Raw genomic sequence first — 13153 nt, 5'->3', positions numbered from 1 at the left:
TCTCAACAGTTTCAGATACGTGCTCTTTTAGAGCCACTCTGAGGGCCTCCAAGTCCCACAAGAGTATCATAGTAAACTGTGGTGGCATTAGTAGATCATAAATGTTTCTCCAGTGGTTTCCAGGCCAGTGAATAGGGAAACAGAGCATTTCCTGCATTGCAAGTTAGGTAACAGGGTCCTCCTCATCTTTTGGCACATAGCTATACTTACTCTGAGGCAGGAAATAAATACGGTGTCTACTGTGATGCTAAACCAGACAGCCCACAATGTGGGAAAGTAACACCACTGAACTTTTCTACCCGTTTTATTTTAAAGAAGAAAATGCAGTGATTACCTGTAAGAGAAACTAGACGAATTATACAGGTCTCATGCACTGAGATCTGCGTGGCATTGCTAATTTTATTTATATCTTTGAGTATATTAATGGTGCTTTTCTTCAGTAATCTTCTCCATTGTCTCTGGTTGTATGTTACAGTTCATTGCTTCTGTGGGTCTTCATTCAGTGTCGACGATAAACTCCAGTGAAATGTTTCTATTTAGGTTTAAATGTATGTTAGCTGAGCAGATCCTATCAGTTGAGCTCTGTCAGCTACCGCTGTGAAGTAGTGTATTGATTAGAAAGTATTGGTATTGAATTACAGGCTTAACATGGACTAAATGCTGTTGTGATCCTTCTTAAAGAGTGGTTGACCTCTGCGCTGGCTCCTGATGCGTGTAGAAAAGCTGTAACACTGGACAACTTCTGGTCTGAGCAGGGAACCCTTCCTCAACTGGAGCCCTTGAGAAGGCTGGTTGCTAAAGAACTAATTAGCACTTTGCAGTTAATACCATGCCTTTTCAAAGTGAAACGGGGCATCTAGTCTTCGATGGCCTTGTCAAGTAGGTTGGGATTTTTACATACTTTTATGGATTATATCTCTGCCTCCCTTACTCAGGTTGTTAATGATAGTGGAATATAGGGATTAAGACAGGAAGTCAGTGAAAGACTTGAAGTCAATGAGAAGCTTCCTATTCAATTTATTTCAGCCCAGATTTTATCTGAGGAATCTTAACTTAATTCCAGGTGCCAGCCAGCCAGCAATGTCTCTTCAGCACTCGTCTCCCCTCTGCATTTCCCCAAATTCTCCACAAAGTAGCATTCTAGTTTAAAAAGTATGTGTTTTATGGATATTTTTATAACAGCACATCTGTATGTTTTGTGAGGGAAAAACACGTTTGCATGTTTTGGGAGGGAGTAGCTGTATAACTGCATGGCAAGTTACTATCAAGCATTTAGATTGCACATTTTTATCTGAAAAAAACACGAGGATATTTATTTTTTGGTTTGTAAAGTGAGGTACTGGGATATACCATACCAGCATTTTTCTCTTTATATAGATGGAGCTTAAAGCTTAATTCATGAATGTGGTCAGCAGGAAATAAACTGTGACTAAATGTCATCAGCTTTATATGCTGATTTATGCAAACATTTCATTGGAGCAAGTCTGCTACACTCCAAGAAGTAAATTGCCAAAAAACAAAGGAGAAAAAAAACCCAACCCATTTATATAGCTGATTCCGCTTGGACTTTTGCTCATCCTGTTTTGCCACAAGCCAAACCAATCATTTATAAATTTTGTAATAAAATTAGTCAAGACTGTCAGACTCCTGAATATTTTCCCTGTTGGTTAACAAAGTTTTTGCAGTTCAATATGTAATGGAAAAAGGGGTTTTTCAGAAAATCAACTTTGAACCTTTGAAACTTAAGCTCCTGACTTTCCAGTTGTCATCAAGGATTCTACAGGATTTCCTGAAAGGATTTCTGTGTATCTGTAGCTAAAGAGTTGTACAGGCAACTTCCATATTTCTTTGCCGTAAATCTAAGATGATGATTTTTGTTGCTGTGTGAGATGGAATAGGGGCAAGATGATTTCAGCACAGTGGTAGCACTTGTATTGCACACAACCTGACTGCAGGTAAAACAGCAAATTGTAACACTGCTTACAGTAGGCAAAACTTTTTTCTAATTTAATTGAAAGAGTAGACCTGACCAGATGGATAATTACTGGCATAACGAGGTAGTGAACTTTTTTCCTGATGTTTCTGATTATTGTGATACTGTAATTGTTTTGTTTTAGTAGGAAAATTCTTGCTCGTTTTCATTCTCTACTGGCAGCAAGTAGCAAGGCAACACCTTTAAGTGACAGAGGCTTTACAGAGTTTTGATTTTAAGCCTAGGTGGTTGGGGTTTTTTTTGTTCAGTGATCATATTCAATTAACAGTATCATTTTCATTGCCCTGCTTTGCTTTAATGAAAATACTTACCCTCTTTGCCATGTGGCTTTCGAAGCTATATATAGAATGATTAGTTAGTTGTTGCCAAATTTTCTCTAAACTTTTTCTTGAACCTTCAACATTCAAAAAAAAAAATTTTTTTGATATGAATTTTCCAACCTTTTTGGTTGTAAATAAATAGTAGAGAGTGTGAATTCCAAGTTTAGAATCATCAGGTTTTGCTAATCATTGATGTATAGGACCCGCCATTGATTTTAGTCTTACCCTAGTGCTCTTCCTACTGAAATTCAAGAAAAAAAATAGTCCATTAAAATGCCATCACAGTACGTGCATGATCAGTTGCTTCATTTCACATATAGTAGTATGGGTAGAAAATTTGCAGGGAGTTCGAAGGATATTGAAGCCCAAATAAAGAACCTTCATGTGGGTCTCTTCACTGCTCCTCTCCAGAAGTTTACAATTCCTTTTAAGTCGCAGTTGCCTTTTCTTTAATTGGGCACATCCCGGGCTTTCTGCTCAGGCTTCTAGTCAGAGGTAGGTCTGTCCTGGGAATTTGAATATATGAAGACTTTTGTGGAGCTATGTGGGAGATGGAAACCATTTGTAAGGGCAATGCTGGGGGCATGTGTCATATATGCAGATTTTCCGAGAAAAATATCAATGTTAAAAAAATGAGATTTGTATTTTCTTCAAGGATTATGTTGGATGGTACACCTAAAAGTAAGAATTTTATTTTATTTCAATAAAAATATGCCATACACTTAAGGGTATGCTGTACTGTGGCCTGCAGCAACGACTGCAAATTTTGCAGATATGCCTGAAATAGCTGTTTAAAAGGTAATTTGGGAATATGTAGTGGCATCACCTCAGCAGCTAACAGTGCACCAGGGTTCTAGTTAAACTGGGCCAGTTCCTGGTACTTTGTGGCTCTGATACTGTTGATATACAAGTGAGCTAGCTAAAGATTAGCTTGTGCGTTGGCTTTTCCATTTCTTTAATATATTCTGGAATTCATTAAAAAAAAACCCCCACCAAACCAAAATCCTTCTTTTTCTCCGCATGTTAAGTTTCATGTTAATTGTCTGCGTGCTACTTCAGGTTCCTGCTTACTTTCCCAAAAGACAATGTTGAAACCTGAAATCAGTGGCAAAAACCTCTGTCTCTAACCAGAGTTTCACTCTCTAAATCCGCAGCGGAAAAGCAGGGGCTGCTTTTTGAGATTTGATTAAACAAAATAGACTTTTTAAAATTTCAGTCCACTGCATGTGTGTGGATCTTTAAAATTCCAGAGGAAGTTGCTTTATAGAGTTTGGGTAAATAATGGTAGCATACATTGTTTTAGTTCTGTAATGTGAGGTATTTCATACATTTCATTTAAATGAACCACAAAAAAGATTTACATGTTTCTTCTTTTTGCTTCCTAGTAATTTGTTTGACAGCTGTACATAGGCGCTGAACATAGAGTAGAAACACTGTCAGCATATCTTCCATCTTCTCTTATGACAGCCATAAACATGTATGACACATGGCCATACCTCGGTCATTCCCATTTCCTTCAGTACTACGTTTGCTTTAATTGTTTTGGATCCTTTTCAAATTAACAGCATTTCTGCAATGCTTCTATGTCAGATTTTTTTCCTCCCTTGATCAAAACAAAGCATCCAGAGAGTAAGTCAAATTAACCTATTAGTGTTCTGTGCAGCTGCAACTTCTATATTTTTTTTTTTCAGTAAGACTTTTTTGATTAGCGGCATCAAAGGTTTTTATCAGGTCAAGAAGCACTGTCTATGCCAGCTATTCTTTGTTCAAGGCTGTAGCAGCAGAGCTAGAGCATTGTGTTTCAACAAGGCCTCTTGAGGAGGATGAGCCGAGAGAAAGCTGAAAGTGAAACCAAGGAAACTAAACCCTATTTAAAAACAAAAGGGAGAAGTGATGCTTTTTATTTGTTTGTTTATTTTTGCCTCATGGAACAGTGCTACTGCTTGATAGTAAATACACCATTACGTGGACCTTACAAACATCTTCACTGGCAAAGGAACTAAAGTTCTGGTGAAAGTCAGAAACACACATTTGGTTTTAAAACTGTCCCCATAATCTTTATAAATGTCCCATTCACCACGCTGGTTTCCTCTCCAAATTCAAACCACAATATTTCATATGCCTTTGAGAGCCTTCTCTTTTCACTTTTTAAAGTTTGCTTGTCCCTCTAGCCAGCATTATGGATTTGACTGTTTTTTCTTGTCCATGTTTTTCCTCCTGCCTTCCGTATTCCTTTGAAATGCCAAACACTAAATTGTAATCCGGGAATAAGATACATTATGTAGGTGTTTCTGACATGGTTTGTTTAAAATCGTCACTCGGAGCAACATGCGACACGGTGGCAGTGATCTCATCAGTCTGGCAGGCTAGAACAAAATAACTACGTGCAGGATTACAAATGTGAACCTATTCTCTCCTAGAAGAGATGGAGTATTCTACCCTTGTGCCCTGCTTTGGTCCCCCAGTGATGTCAAAGTGTCAGCAGTCATTAAGAGAAAACCAGTATTTGCTTATTCATTGAGAGACAGATGTCAAATCTGTACTTTACTTGACAGTATTTTTTTTTACCTTTAGCAGGAGGATGATTATTTCTCCTGTTGCTTCTTATTACCTTCGCTGAAGAAAATGAGCTTTATTCTTAGTGTCATTATGCTGCATTTTCTGTTAGCTTTGCTGGAATAATTAGTAAGTGTTCACTTTTTTTTTTTTCTACTTAGGCTTAGATTGTCCTAAAACTATGTTTCGGGGGAAAATGGTGACGTATCTGGTATTTTTGAAAAAGCTTATCGGTATAAGTTTTTCTAATATATAACGACTTGGATGATTCCTGTTTTGGGCCCCATGAGAAAGGAGCCCACAAAAAGGGCTTCCCAGAAGCTGGATGTGTGCAGTGTAAATTCAGTAGAATAAAATAAAATAACTATTTCTGGGGCAGAGGTCTGCTTTAATGAGCCTTTTTGTAAATACAGTTCAGCTCTCTTTCTTTTTCTTTTTCTTTCTCAAAATAGTCATCACAGAACTGTCTTGACTTCGAGACCAATTTTAGGAAATTACATTTTCAGTTTTATGAACAAGAAAAGGGACTATTTAACTGTATATTTTCTGTGTAATGAGGGTATCTGTAAATCTTCCTGTGATGTTTAAAGAGATAATAAATAAATGATGATCTTTGTGTTTTCGTATATCATACCAATAGTTGTAGCAGGTGCGATTCTCTTAAGGCCACATGACTTGCTGTGAATATGCAAACCTATTAAGATACTCTATTTATTGCCTGTTTTATTGAGTTTGGTTTTGATTTTGCTTCCTTTTTTCTTCTTTTCGATATAATTACTGAAAATCAGGCTGACTGTTCATTTCAAATGTTTTGTCTCTAACATGTCCTGGAGCACAAACATTTCTTTTTGCAAGCCTTAATGGAATTTAATCTGTTAAATGTAATTTTTCATCTTGCTGATCCAGCTGGGAAGTCTGTAGGTTTGTTATATATGTTGAGTCTTCTTTTCTCTGAAGCATTACTGCATGCTGTTGACTGCCGCTGAAAATCAGCTGTGTGTTTTTCTTAGGGAGTAGTTCATACGCATTCATTTATTTAACAATCTGTTGTCTTTCCTGTATTTCAGTTTTCCAGTTCGACACCGAATTCTATATCAGTGGACTTGCACCTCTCTGCGACCAGCTTGTTATACTTTCATATGTAAAGGAGATTTCTGAAAAAACGGTAACTGTGGTTATGTTACAGTTTCTTCGCAGCGCTAAACTGCCTTGTGAGTTGGGCCTTAAACTAGCCACACAGATCTGGTTGTCTGTGAAAAAAAAATTGTAGTCCGCTGATAGTGAACAGTGCTTGAAACTTCTCTGACCTTTAAAATAAGGTCACTGGAGGTGATGTTGAAGACTGATATATTTACCTTTCAGAAGTCCTGTCTGGGTTCCTTTATTTCTTGCAGGAGTTAGAGAAGGTCTCTAGATAGTCCTTTTTTCTCCTTTTTCCTTCCTTTCCCCCCCTCTTTCTTTTTCGCTCCTTTTCTGTCTTTCTTTCTGCTATTTCTGCACCAGAAGAAATGAAGAATCTTTTTTAGCTGTAAGAGAGGCGTGCTGACCCTGCGTCTTAAAAGAAATGAGAGTAGTGAAGTTGATCAACTCAAGCAATAAGAGCCACTGCGGTGGGGGTGGGATGTGTGATTGCGAGCAAGCGGCATCATTGTCTCCCTTGCTTCCAAGACCTTTAGTTGTGTACACCCAGGTACCTGCGTAGACAGGTAGAAATTAGAATTCATGTCAGCTGTTTTCACTGCGCGCGGGCGAGTGCCGTGTCCATCTCCAACATTTATTTCATATCGCCGAATAAAAGGTGAGGCAGTGGAGGAAATCCTTGAAGTTGCGGTGTGAGAATGGCAGATGCTCTTGATCATCTCTTTGATAGTATGTCTGCATTAGACAACCATCACCATAGTAACCTTAAGCAACTGGGTGCACAAGTTGCTAGGCAATGAAATGCTGTAGGTTCAAACAAATGCTCGAGCCTGCTGAAATCAATAGGGTTAGCTTCTAGCTTTGCTGCAGGATGTCAGATTATTATTTCTTTATTTATATTAAGGAGAAAAATAATGTCACAGCAGTGTTGCCCGAGAGAGTTGGTAGAGTAGTCCTCTAGCGCAAGAGAGTGGGCGAAAGAACAAGAGGCAAACAAATGGGGTAAGGAAGGGGGAGGAAAAGGTGGGTTGAAATGCTAGGGAGCAAGGAAATCGGGAAGCTGCTGTTAATGAAGTAGCAGCATGGGAAAGGAGTTAGTATAAAGGAGGTAGCGACTGATAAAGGTTAAAGTCATTCAAACTGTATCACAAAAGAAAGATGAAAAGAGAATTCCAGGTGATATAATGGTAATAGAACATAAGAAAGAGTTTTTCATGTATTTACTTTTAATTAGCTTTTTAAACAAACTCTGAATGCTGGACTTTGATAAATTCTTGGCCCTTTGGGCAACTAGCAAGGAAACAAAAGTACTCTCCTCCCTGACACCATGTCTGTGCCCCGGTGTGGTGTGAACCCCTCTGTTAGTGTCTTGGCTTCGTGGAGCCTGAGCTGCCTGAGCTTGCAGCAGAAGCGCTCCTCGCTACAAATGCTGTTTGGTTGTGAGGAACACGTTTTCTTCCTATGCTTGATTTCACAGTTTTCAAATGACAGCTTCCTACTTTTAGGAATTGGATCAGAATTGAACTCATGGCTTGCTTTGGGTTTTGGTGTTGTTTTTTTTTTTTTTTTCTTCACTAGAACAGTTAAATTGAGAAAAGACCCGAGAGTTGCTGCTGCTGAATGTGTAGGCTAGAGCTGTGTAAATCCACTTTCTATGCCTCCTTGCTCTTTCATTCTGTATTTTGTTATAATTCACAGCCAGGAGTAGAAAATAAGAGATTGTCTTGATCTTGACTTAATTAAAAATACAGCTAGTTGAAGACAGCAGTTTCCCTTGGATAGAAGATAACAATCCATGATGTCATCTTACCATAACCACCTACATTGCACTTGAAAGTTCATGATAGTCTAAGATCATCAGCGCAGAAAAGGTTTTAGGTTATTCTCAGATTAATTTTTTTCCCTACTGATGCTGGATGCTTAAAAGTGCAAACTTAAACGCCAGCTAAAAACAACAAGCAAGTTCACCTTGGTACCAGAAAGTCATCGATTCATCGAGCTCTGTCCTTTGGGGCCTGAGCCCAGCTGCGAACGTGTCTCAGATTGTTCTGTTGCTTGTTGAATGCAGTGGTTGATGATCATCTGTGATAACCCTGAAAACTTCTGTGACCAACAGCAGAAAAATAGTGAGCAAACTCAGGGGAAGGGTTAGACCTGTGTCCTGTCTAAACCTCCTTCTCTGCTCTGGTCTGTTCAAGGGAAGCAAGCCAAGAGTAGGAATAACTTTCCTTTGCGTTTCAGATGTGGTTATGGCTACTCTGTGGAGCACATCTTTGCAACTTGCATGGTTCCCGATTAAGTACCCAGTGCAAAGTACTGGACCTTTGGGAGCGTTTGTATCTGTTGAATTTCAGCCTTGTTTGTAGATGACCATCAGTTGGCATCGCTATGGTAAATTGTGTTGGATGCAACTAAGATGTTTGAATTTTTCTAGGAAGTGGAGTGCTGTGCAAGGCCTAGACTGGACATTGTACAACCCCTACCTGAGTCCTGTGAAGAAATCTCTTCTGATGCACTAACAGTACGGGGATTTCAGGAAAATGAATGTAGAGATTATCATTTAGGTAAGTGGTCTTAATATTGTTTTGTTTTATTTTAATAACTTGGTTAAAAAAACCAAAACTTAATCTGGGAGGACTTAGCCTTCTTTTCCATGTTTATGTCATCTCCTTGAATAACTGTCTATAACTGCTCATGACACTGAAATGTAAAGTAGTAATCCACAAGTACCAGTCACATGAAAGAAGACAAATGTGCATATTTTAAACATCACGATTCGTAACGCCATCTATTAAGTCAGACATACTGGGGAAGGCAGAAGTATAGATCTTGTGTAATGTCCAGTGTTGTGGACAGCGGTATCTTTGATGGAGATACATTCAACATGCGATCCGTAGGAGCTCTTGTGTCTCTTTGGACACAACAGGCTTCAGGAATAGTGAACTAAGTGATACAGTGTCTAGAAAAGCTGCTTTAAGCTGAAATAAATGTCATTGCAACAGTAGGATGCACCTGTATCCACTTAAAAGGGCCACACTGCTATTTAGCTTCCCTGTACTCGCAAAGCTGTTGGCGTATAACAGACCCCAGAATGGTAAAATGTAATGAATGGAAACTGGAGTTTGGCAAGTTCAGCCTAGAAGATAGGTTTAATTATGTTAACAGGCAGGGAGATTAAGCCCTGGCATAATATGTACCAGTCTTTTAAATAAGATGGGATGGTTTTCTGATATACGCGTTGCAGTTCAGAAAGATGCATGGCAAAGCTGATGCAGAATTCCTTGGTGAAGATTATGCAGCCTGTGTTATACAGAAGCATTCCTTCTGGCTTTTCAAATCCATGAATCTGATTTTTAAGCATCTTCTCTGGCAGCATGCTTCAAATCATAGTCTTGGCAGGCCTCTGTGTACATCAGTGCCCTTAAGCCACTAGAAATATAGTATATCTCCTCCTGATCTCCAAAACATCTCTGCTGCTCTGTAGAATTGGGATTTCTTTATATATGTCCCTAAGCACAACATTGATGCCCACAGTTGTACTTATTTGCTTAATGAATATTCTAGTTAATCTGACAAGTCTCAATTTTTTGGATGGCTTTAAAAGCGTTATTTTGTGAATCGCTTATCAGTTCAGGAGTATATTGGTATGCGTGTATAGATACAGATAAAGGATGGGGGTTGATTTTCTTTCCTGTACCTACAAAATATTGATGGTGTTTCTTCATGGGTTCTGTGGGAATAATAACTATTCTGAGCAGTCATCTTTTGTGTTTGATTTTACCTTTAAGTGCATTTTTATTTTGAGCTTACTTAAAAATACAGGCTTATGGTATAAGCAAACGCATTATACATATAACCTTAACTTATAGGACTGCAAATGCATTGCTGTAATGATGTGCTGTGTCCCCAGGGGTTATGGCATCTATCATTTATGCTTTTGATGGCCTTGACCTTGATGGGGAGGATAAGGTTATTGCAGGCTATGTAGTATAATAGTCCTCTAAAAGTATAATAATGTGTTCTAAACCATCATAAAGTTTACACATAGTGGATGAATCAGAATTTGCAATAAGCTGTAGTGATTTTTTTTTTTTGAAAGCTATTTTGCCATTTAAACCAGTTTTAATTTATTGGAGAATACTGCTTCCCAAACAAGCATGTTCTGCAGGAGTAGCCTTGCTGTCCTCCTTGCATCTCCTCTTTTTAAATTCCCCTCAACGGTGTACTAAAAAGTAGTACTAAAGTGTACTAAAAGGCTTTACTTAAGGAAAATATAATAATAATGATAAAACTGTGTATGTATTTGCAGAGTATTCGGAAGGTGAATCACTTTTTTATATCATCAGCCCAAGAGATGTGGTTGTGGCTAAAGAGCGGGACCAAGATGACCACATTGACTGGCTTCTTGAGAAGAAGAAATACGAAGTAATTTTTACAGCATTCTTTCCTTCAGGCTTTCCTGGTTTGGAAATTGGGGTGGGATGATGAACTTTGCTAGGTCATTTGGATTGGATAGTTTCTGTTCCTACAGTCATTGACTAAATGCTTGTGAAGTGTAAGTGTTGACTGTACATCTCTCCATCTCTCTGGAGAATTAGTCTTCCTGTTGAAACAACTCATCTGAATTGGGCCCAAGTGAAGTAGCTGGATTAGATGCTGTGAATAGCGCTCTCAGCATCAGATATGAAATGTATTAGCTGTCACTTGAAAATTATGAAAGCTGGGTTTTGGCTTTAAAGCAGGAGAACAGTTAACTAATGAGCTACGTGGACGTTTTTCTAGATCTCTCCCAACTAAAGAGGGAAGGGAAATGGGCTTGGTGGGCAATATATTAGATTTTTCCCATTCTATATCTGGGGAGCACTGGAAGAGGCTGCCCAGGGAGGTGGTGGAGTCCCCTTCTCTGGAGATCTTCAAGACCCACCTGGATGCAGTCCTGAGTAATGTGCTCTGGGCAACCCTGCTTTAGCAGGGGAGTTGGACTAGATGATCTCTAGAGGTCCCTTCCAACTCTGAGAATCCCAGGATTCCATGATATCACTTCCACTGTAGAACAAGAAGCTCGTGTTAGGGTACTGTGCGTTGCTCCATGTTACTTGCCTTTGGCGTTGAAGCTTTTAAAAGTCAAGTCATTCAGGCTCAAACTGTAGGTATTGGTGCTGAAAATAGTGTTACTGAGAAAAAGGCAGAGCCAATATTAAAATACAAGGATGTACAGCTCCCTTGGAAAAAAGCAGCTTGGTATTTGGTTGCGTAAATATTGGTGTCTTTAAGCATGTATATCAAAACACCTAAAACAATAATAATAAATTCTCAGAGACAATATCAACATGCACTCAGTGTTCTGGATTCTGATGCCCTGCAGTTAATGACTTAGAACACTTGTTACGATGCATAAAGTAACTTGTAAATTCTTGTTTATGTGTTATTTGTTGGATGCCCATTATAAGAAGAAAAAAAAAAAAGCAGGAAAGCCATTCAGCACGTATTCCTTTTGTTAATGCAGTCATGATATTCCTGATGCAGATTTGTTTAAATCCTTGCGGATGCTTTTGCATCTGAATAGCAAACTCATATGAGGAGCACAGTTTTGCAGTTTATGTAAATCACAGCATTTGGTCCCTGAAGACTCCAGTAATTTGCAAGTGACAGCTGCTCGTGTGCCTTTGTGAAAGCCGTTCAAGGTAGCAGATAGCTTCTGTGTTGTGATGTATGTTAAAGGTTTCATTTTGTTTGTAAAAGTGCCAGCTTTGTGTACATTTGAAAGAGGTAAAAGAATGGCGAATTACGCTTAAATATAAATCAGGCTGACTGGAGAAGACTTTTGGGCTGGGGAAGTGAAAGGTAGCTTTCCCCCACCCCTCTTTCTGATAATTTTTTTCACAGGTTTTGGTAGGGAAGAGTTCTCATTTGAAAATGATGCAACGTGATTGCATTGTCTGTTGTGTTGTAATCTTGCGATTTGATCCTAATATAGTAATGTGGAGTGAACCCAGATGGAAACAAAAGTAGTTTTCTCTTTGGTTGACTGCTTTTGTTTGAGTATGAATTCAAAGCTGTTCATCCAACCGTGGCATTAAAAATTCTAGTGCTTCAAACACCCTGCTCTGAAAAATAGTTGATTTATGAAGTTCTAGAGCTTTCTGTATTGAAAGTTTGTGTATTTGGCTAGTACCCCTGTTTTCTACTTTTTGAATATAGGAAGCTTTGATGGCAGCTGAGATCAGTCAGAAAACCATAAAGAAGCACAAGATTTTGGTAAGTCTCAAAACTTCTATTCCCAACAAAATATCTGATTTCTTTTAGCATGCTGTGAGATGCCACGAATACATTCCCTCTTGTGTGTTGCACCAGACAATATCTCTTAGGCATACTCCAACTAGCATTCGATTTCTTGGTGTCCGCTGCAGAACGGCAATGTTAGTGTGTGAAACACAAAAGGAACTGGATCTTATGAAGGTGCTATTGACATTAAAAAGATGAGAATTCCACTTCTCTGATTGCTGATAGGGTTTTTGTTTGCTTTTACTTTTGTATTTAATTTGCTGCTGTTTCAGTATTACAATATTAGAGATGGGAGGGGGGTGACACATTTCTCTTTAACTTTTACCTTGTACATCTGACAGGGTTTTGGCAGGAGTGTAAAAGGTGCAATTGGAAGACCTTTTAAATGCTATTGAAATTCAGTTGCAGTTTCACATCTAGCTCTCTCAGGTTGCTTTGCAATTCTCATTATTTTACATAGTTAAGCTCCTTTTCTTCTTTATACTTATTTCCCATGTTTATGGTCCCTTCACTGAGCAACAGAGGGTATTGAGTTTAAGGCAAAAGGGAGGATAATGTAATAGCCAGAAAAACGTTGCTAATTTTAGCTCTTTTTTTTTTTACGTTCAAATTGACCTCAGTGTGAACACATTAGTATTTAATACTGCTGTTTCTTTAAATGGAAGTTTGTGTTTAAGTAGAGTGTGTTAGAAGATGCATTTAATTTTTAGCTGGATTACTGGTATAATATGCACACTGTGTATCGGTATGTCTTAAAAATTCTTTTTTTCTTATCAAGTCCAGAAGTTGAATCAAGACCTAATGGCATGCCATCACCTATCACAGAGTTTGTATGATTTAGCTGCTCTGTGACCCTTGC

General features: G+C 38.5%; 1 protein-coding gene across 2 annotated transcripts in view; it reads left to right on the top strand.

The window, feature by feature from the left end:
* VPS41 (VPS41 subunit of HOPS complex) overlaps positions 1-13153 on the top strand; it is a 113868-nt gene that overhangs the window by 63610 nt on the left and 37105 nt on the right. For both annotated transcript variants that reach the window (XM_074146171.1, XM_074146169.1), the window contains 4 exons: positions 5937-6034; positions 8444-8573; positions 10319-10434; positions 12211-12267. In XM_074146171.1, the coding sequence (XP_074002272.1) occupies positions 5937-6034; positions 8444-8573; positions 10319-10434; positions 12211-12267 (401 nt within the window). The remainder of the gene's footprint in view (positions 1-5936; positions 6035-8443; positions 8574-10318; positions 10435-12210; positions 12268-13153) is intronic.

The sequence above is a fragment of the Numenius arquata genome, chromosome 4 (genome assembly GCF_964106895.1).
Source record: "Numenius arquata chromosome 4, bNumArq3.hap1.1, whole genome shotgun sequence".
Classification (NCBI taxonomy): Eukaryota; Metazoa; Chordata; class Aves; order Charadriiformes; family Scolopacidae; genus Numenius; species Numenius arquata.
This window is presented reverse-complemented; position numbering and strand designations above follow the sequence as displayed.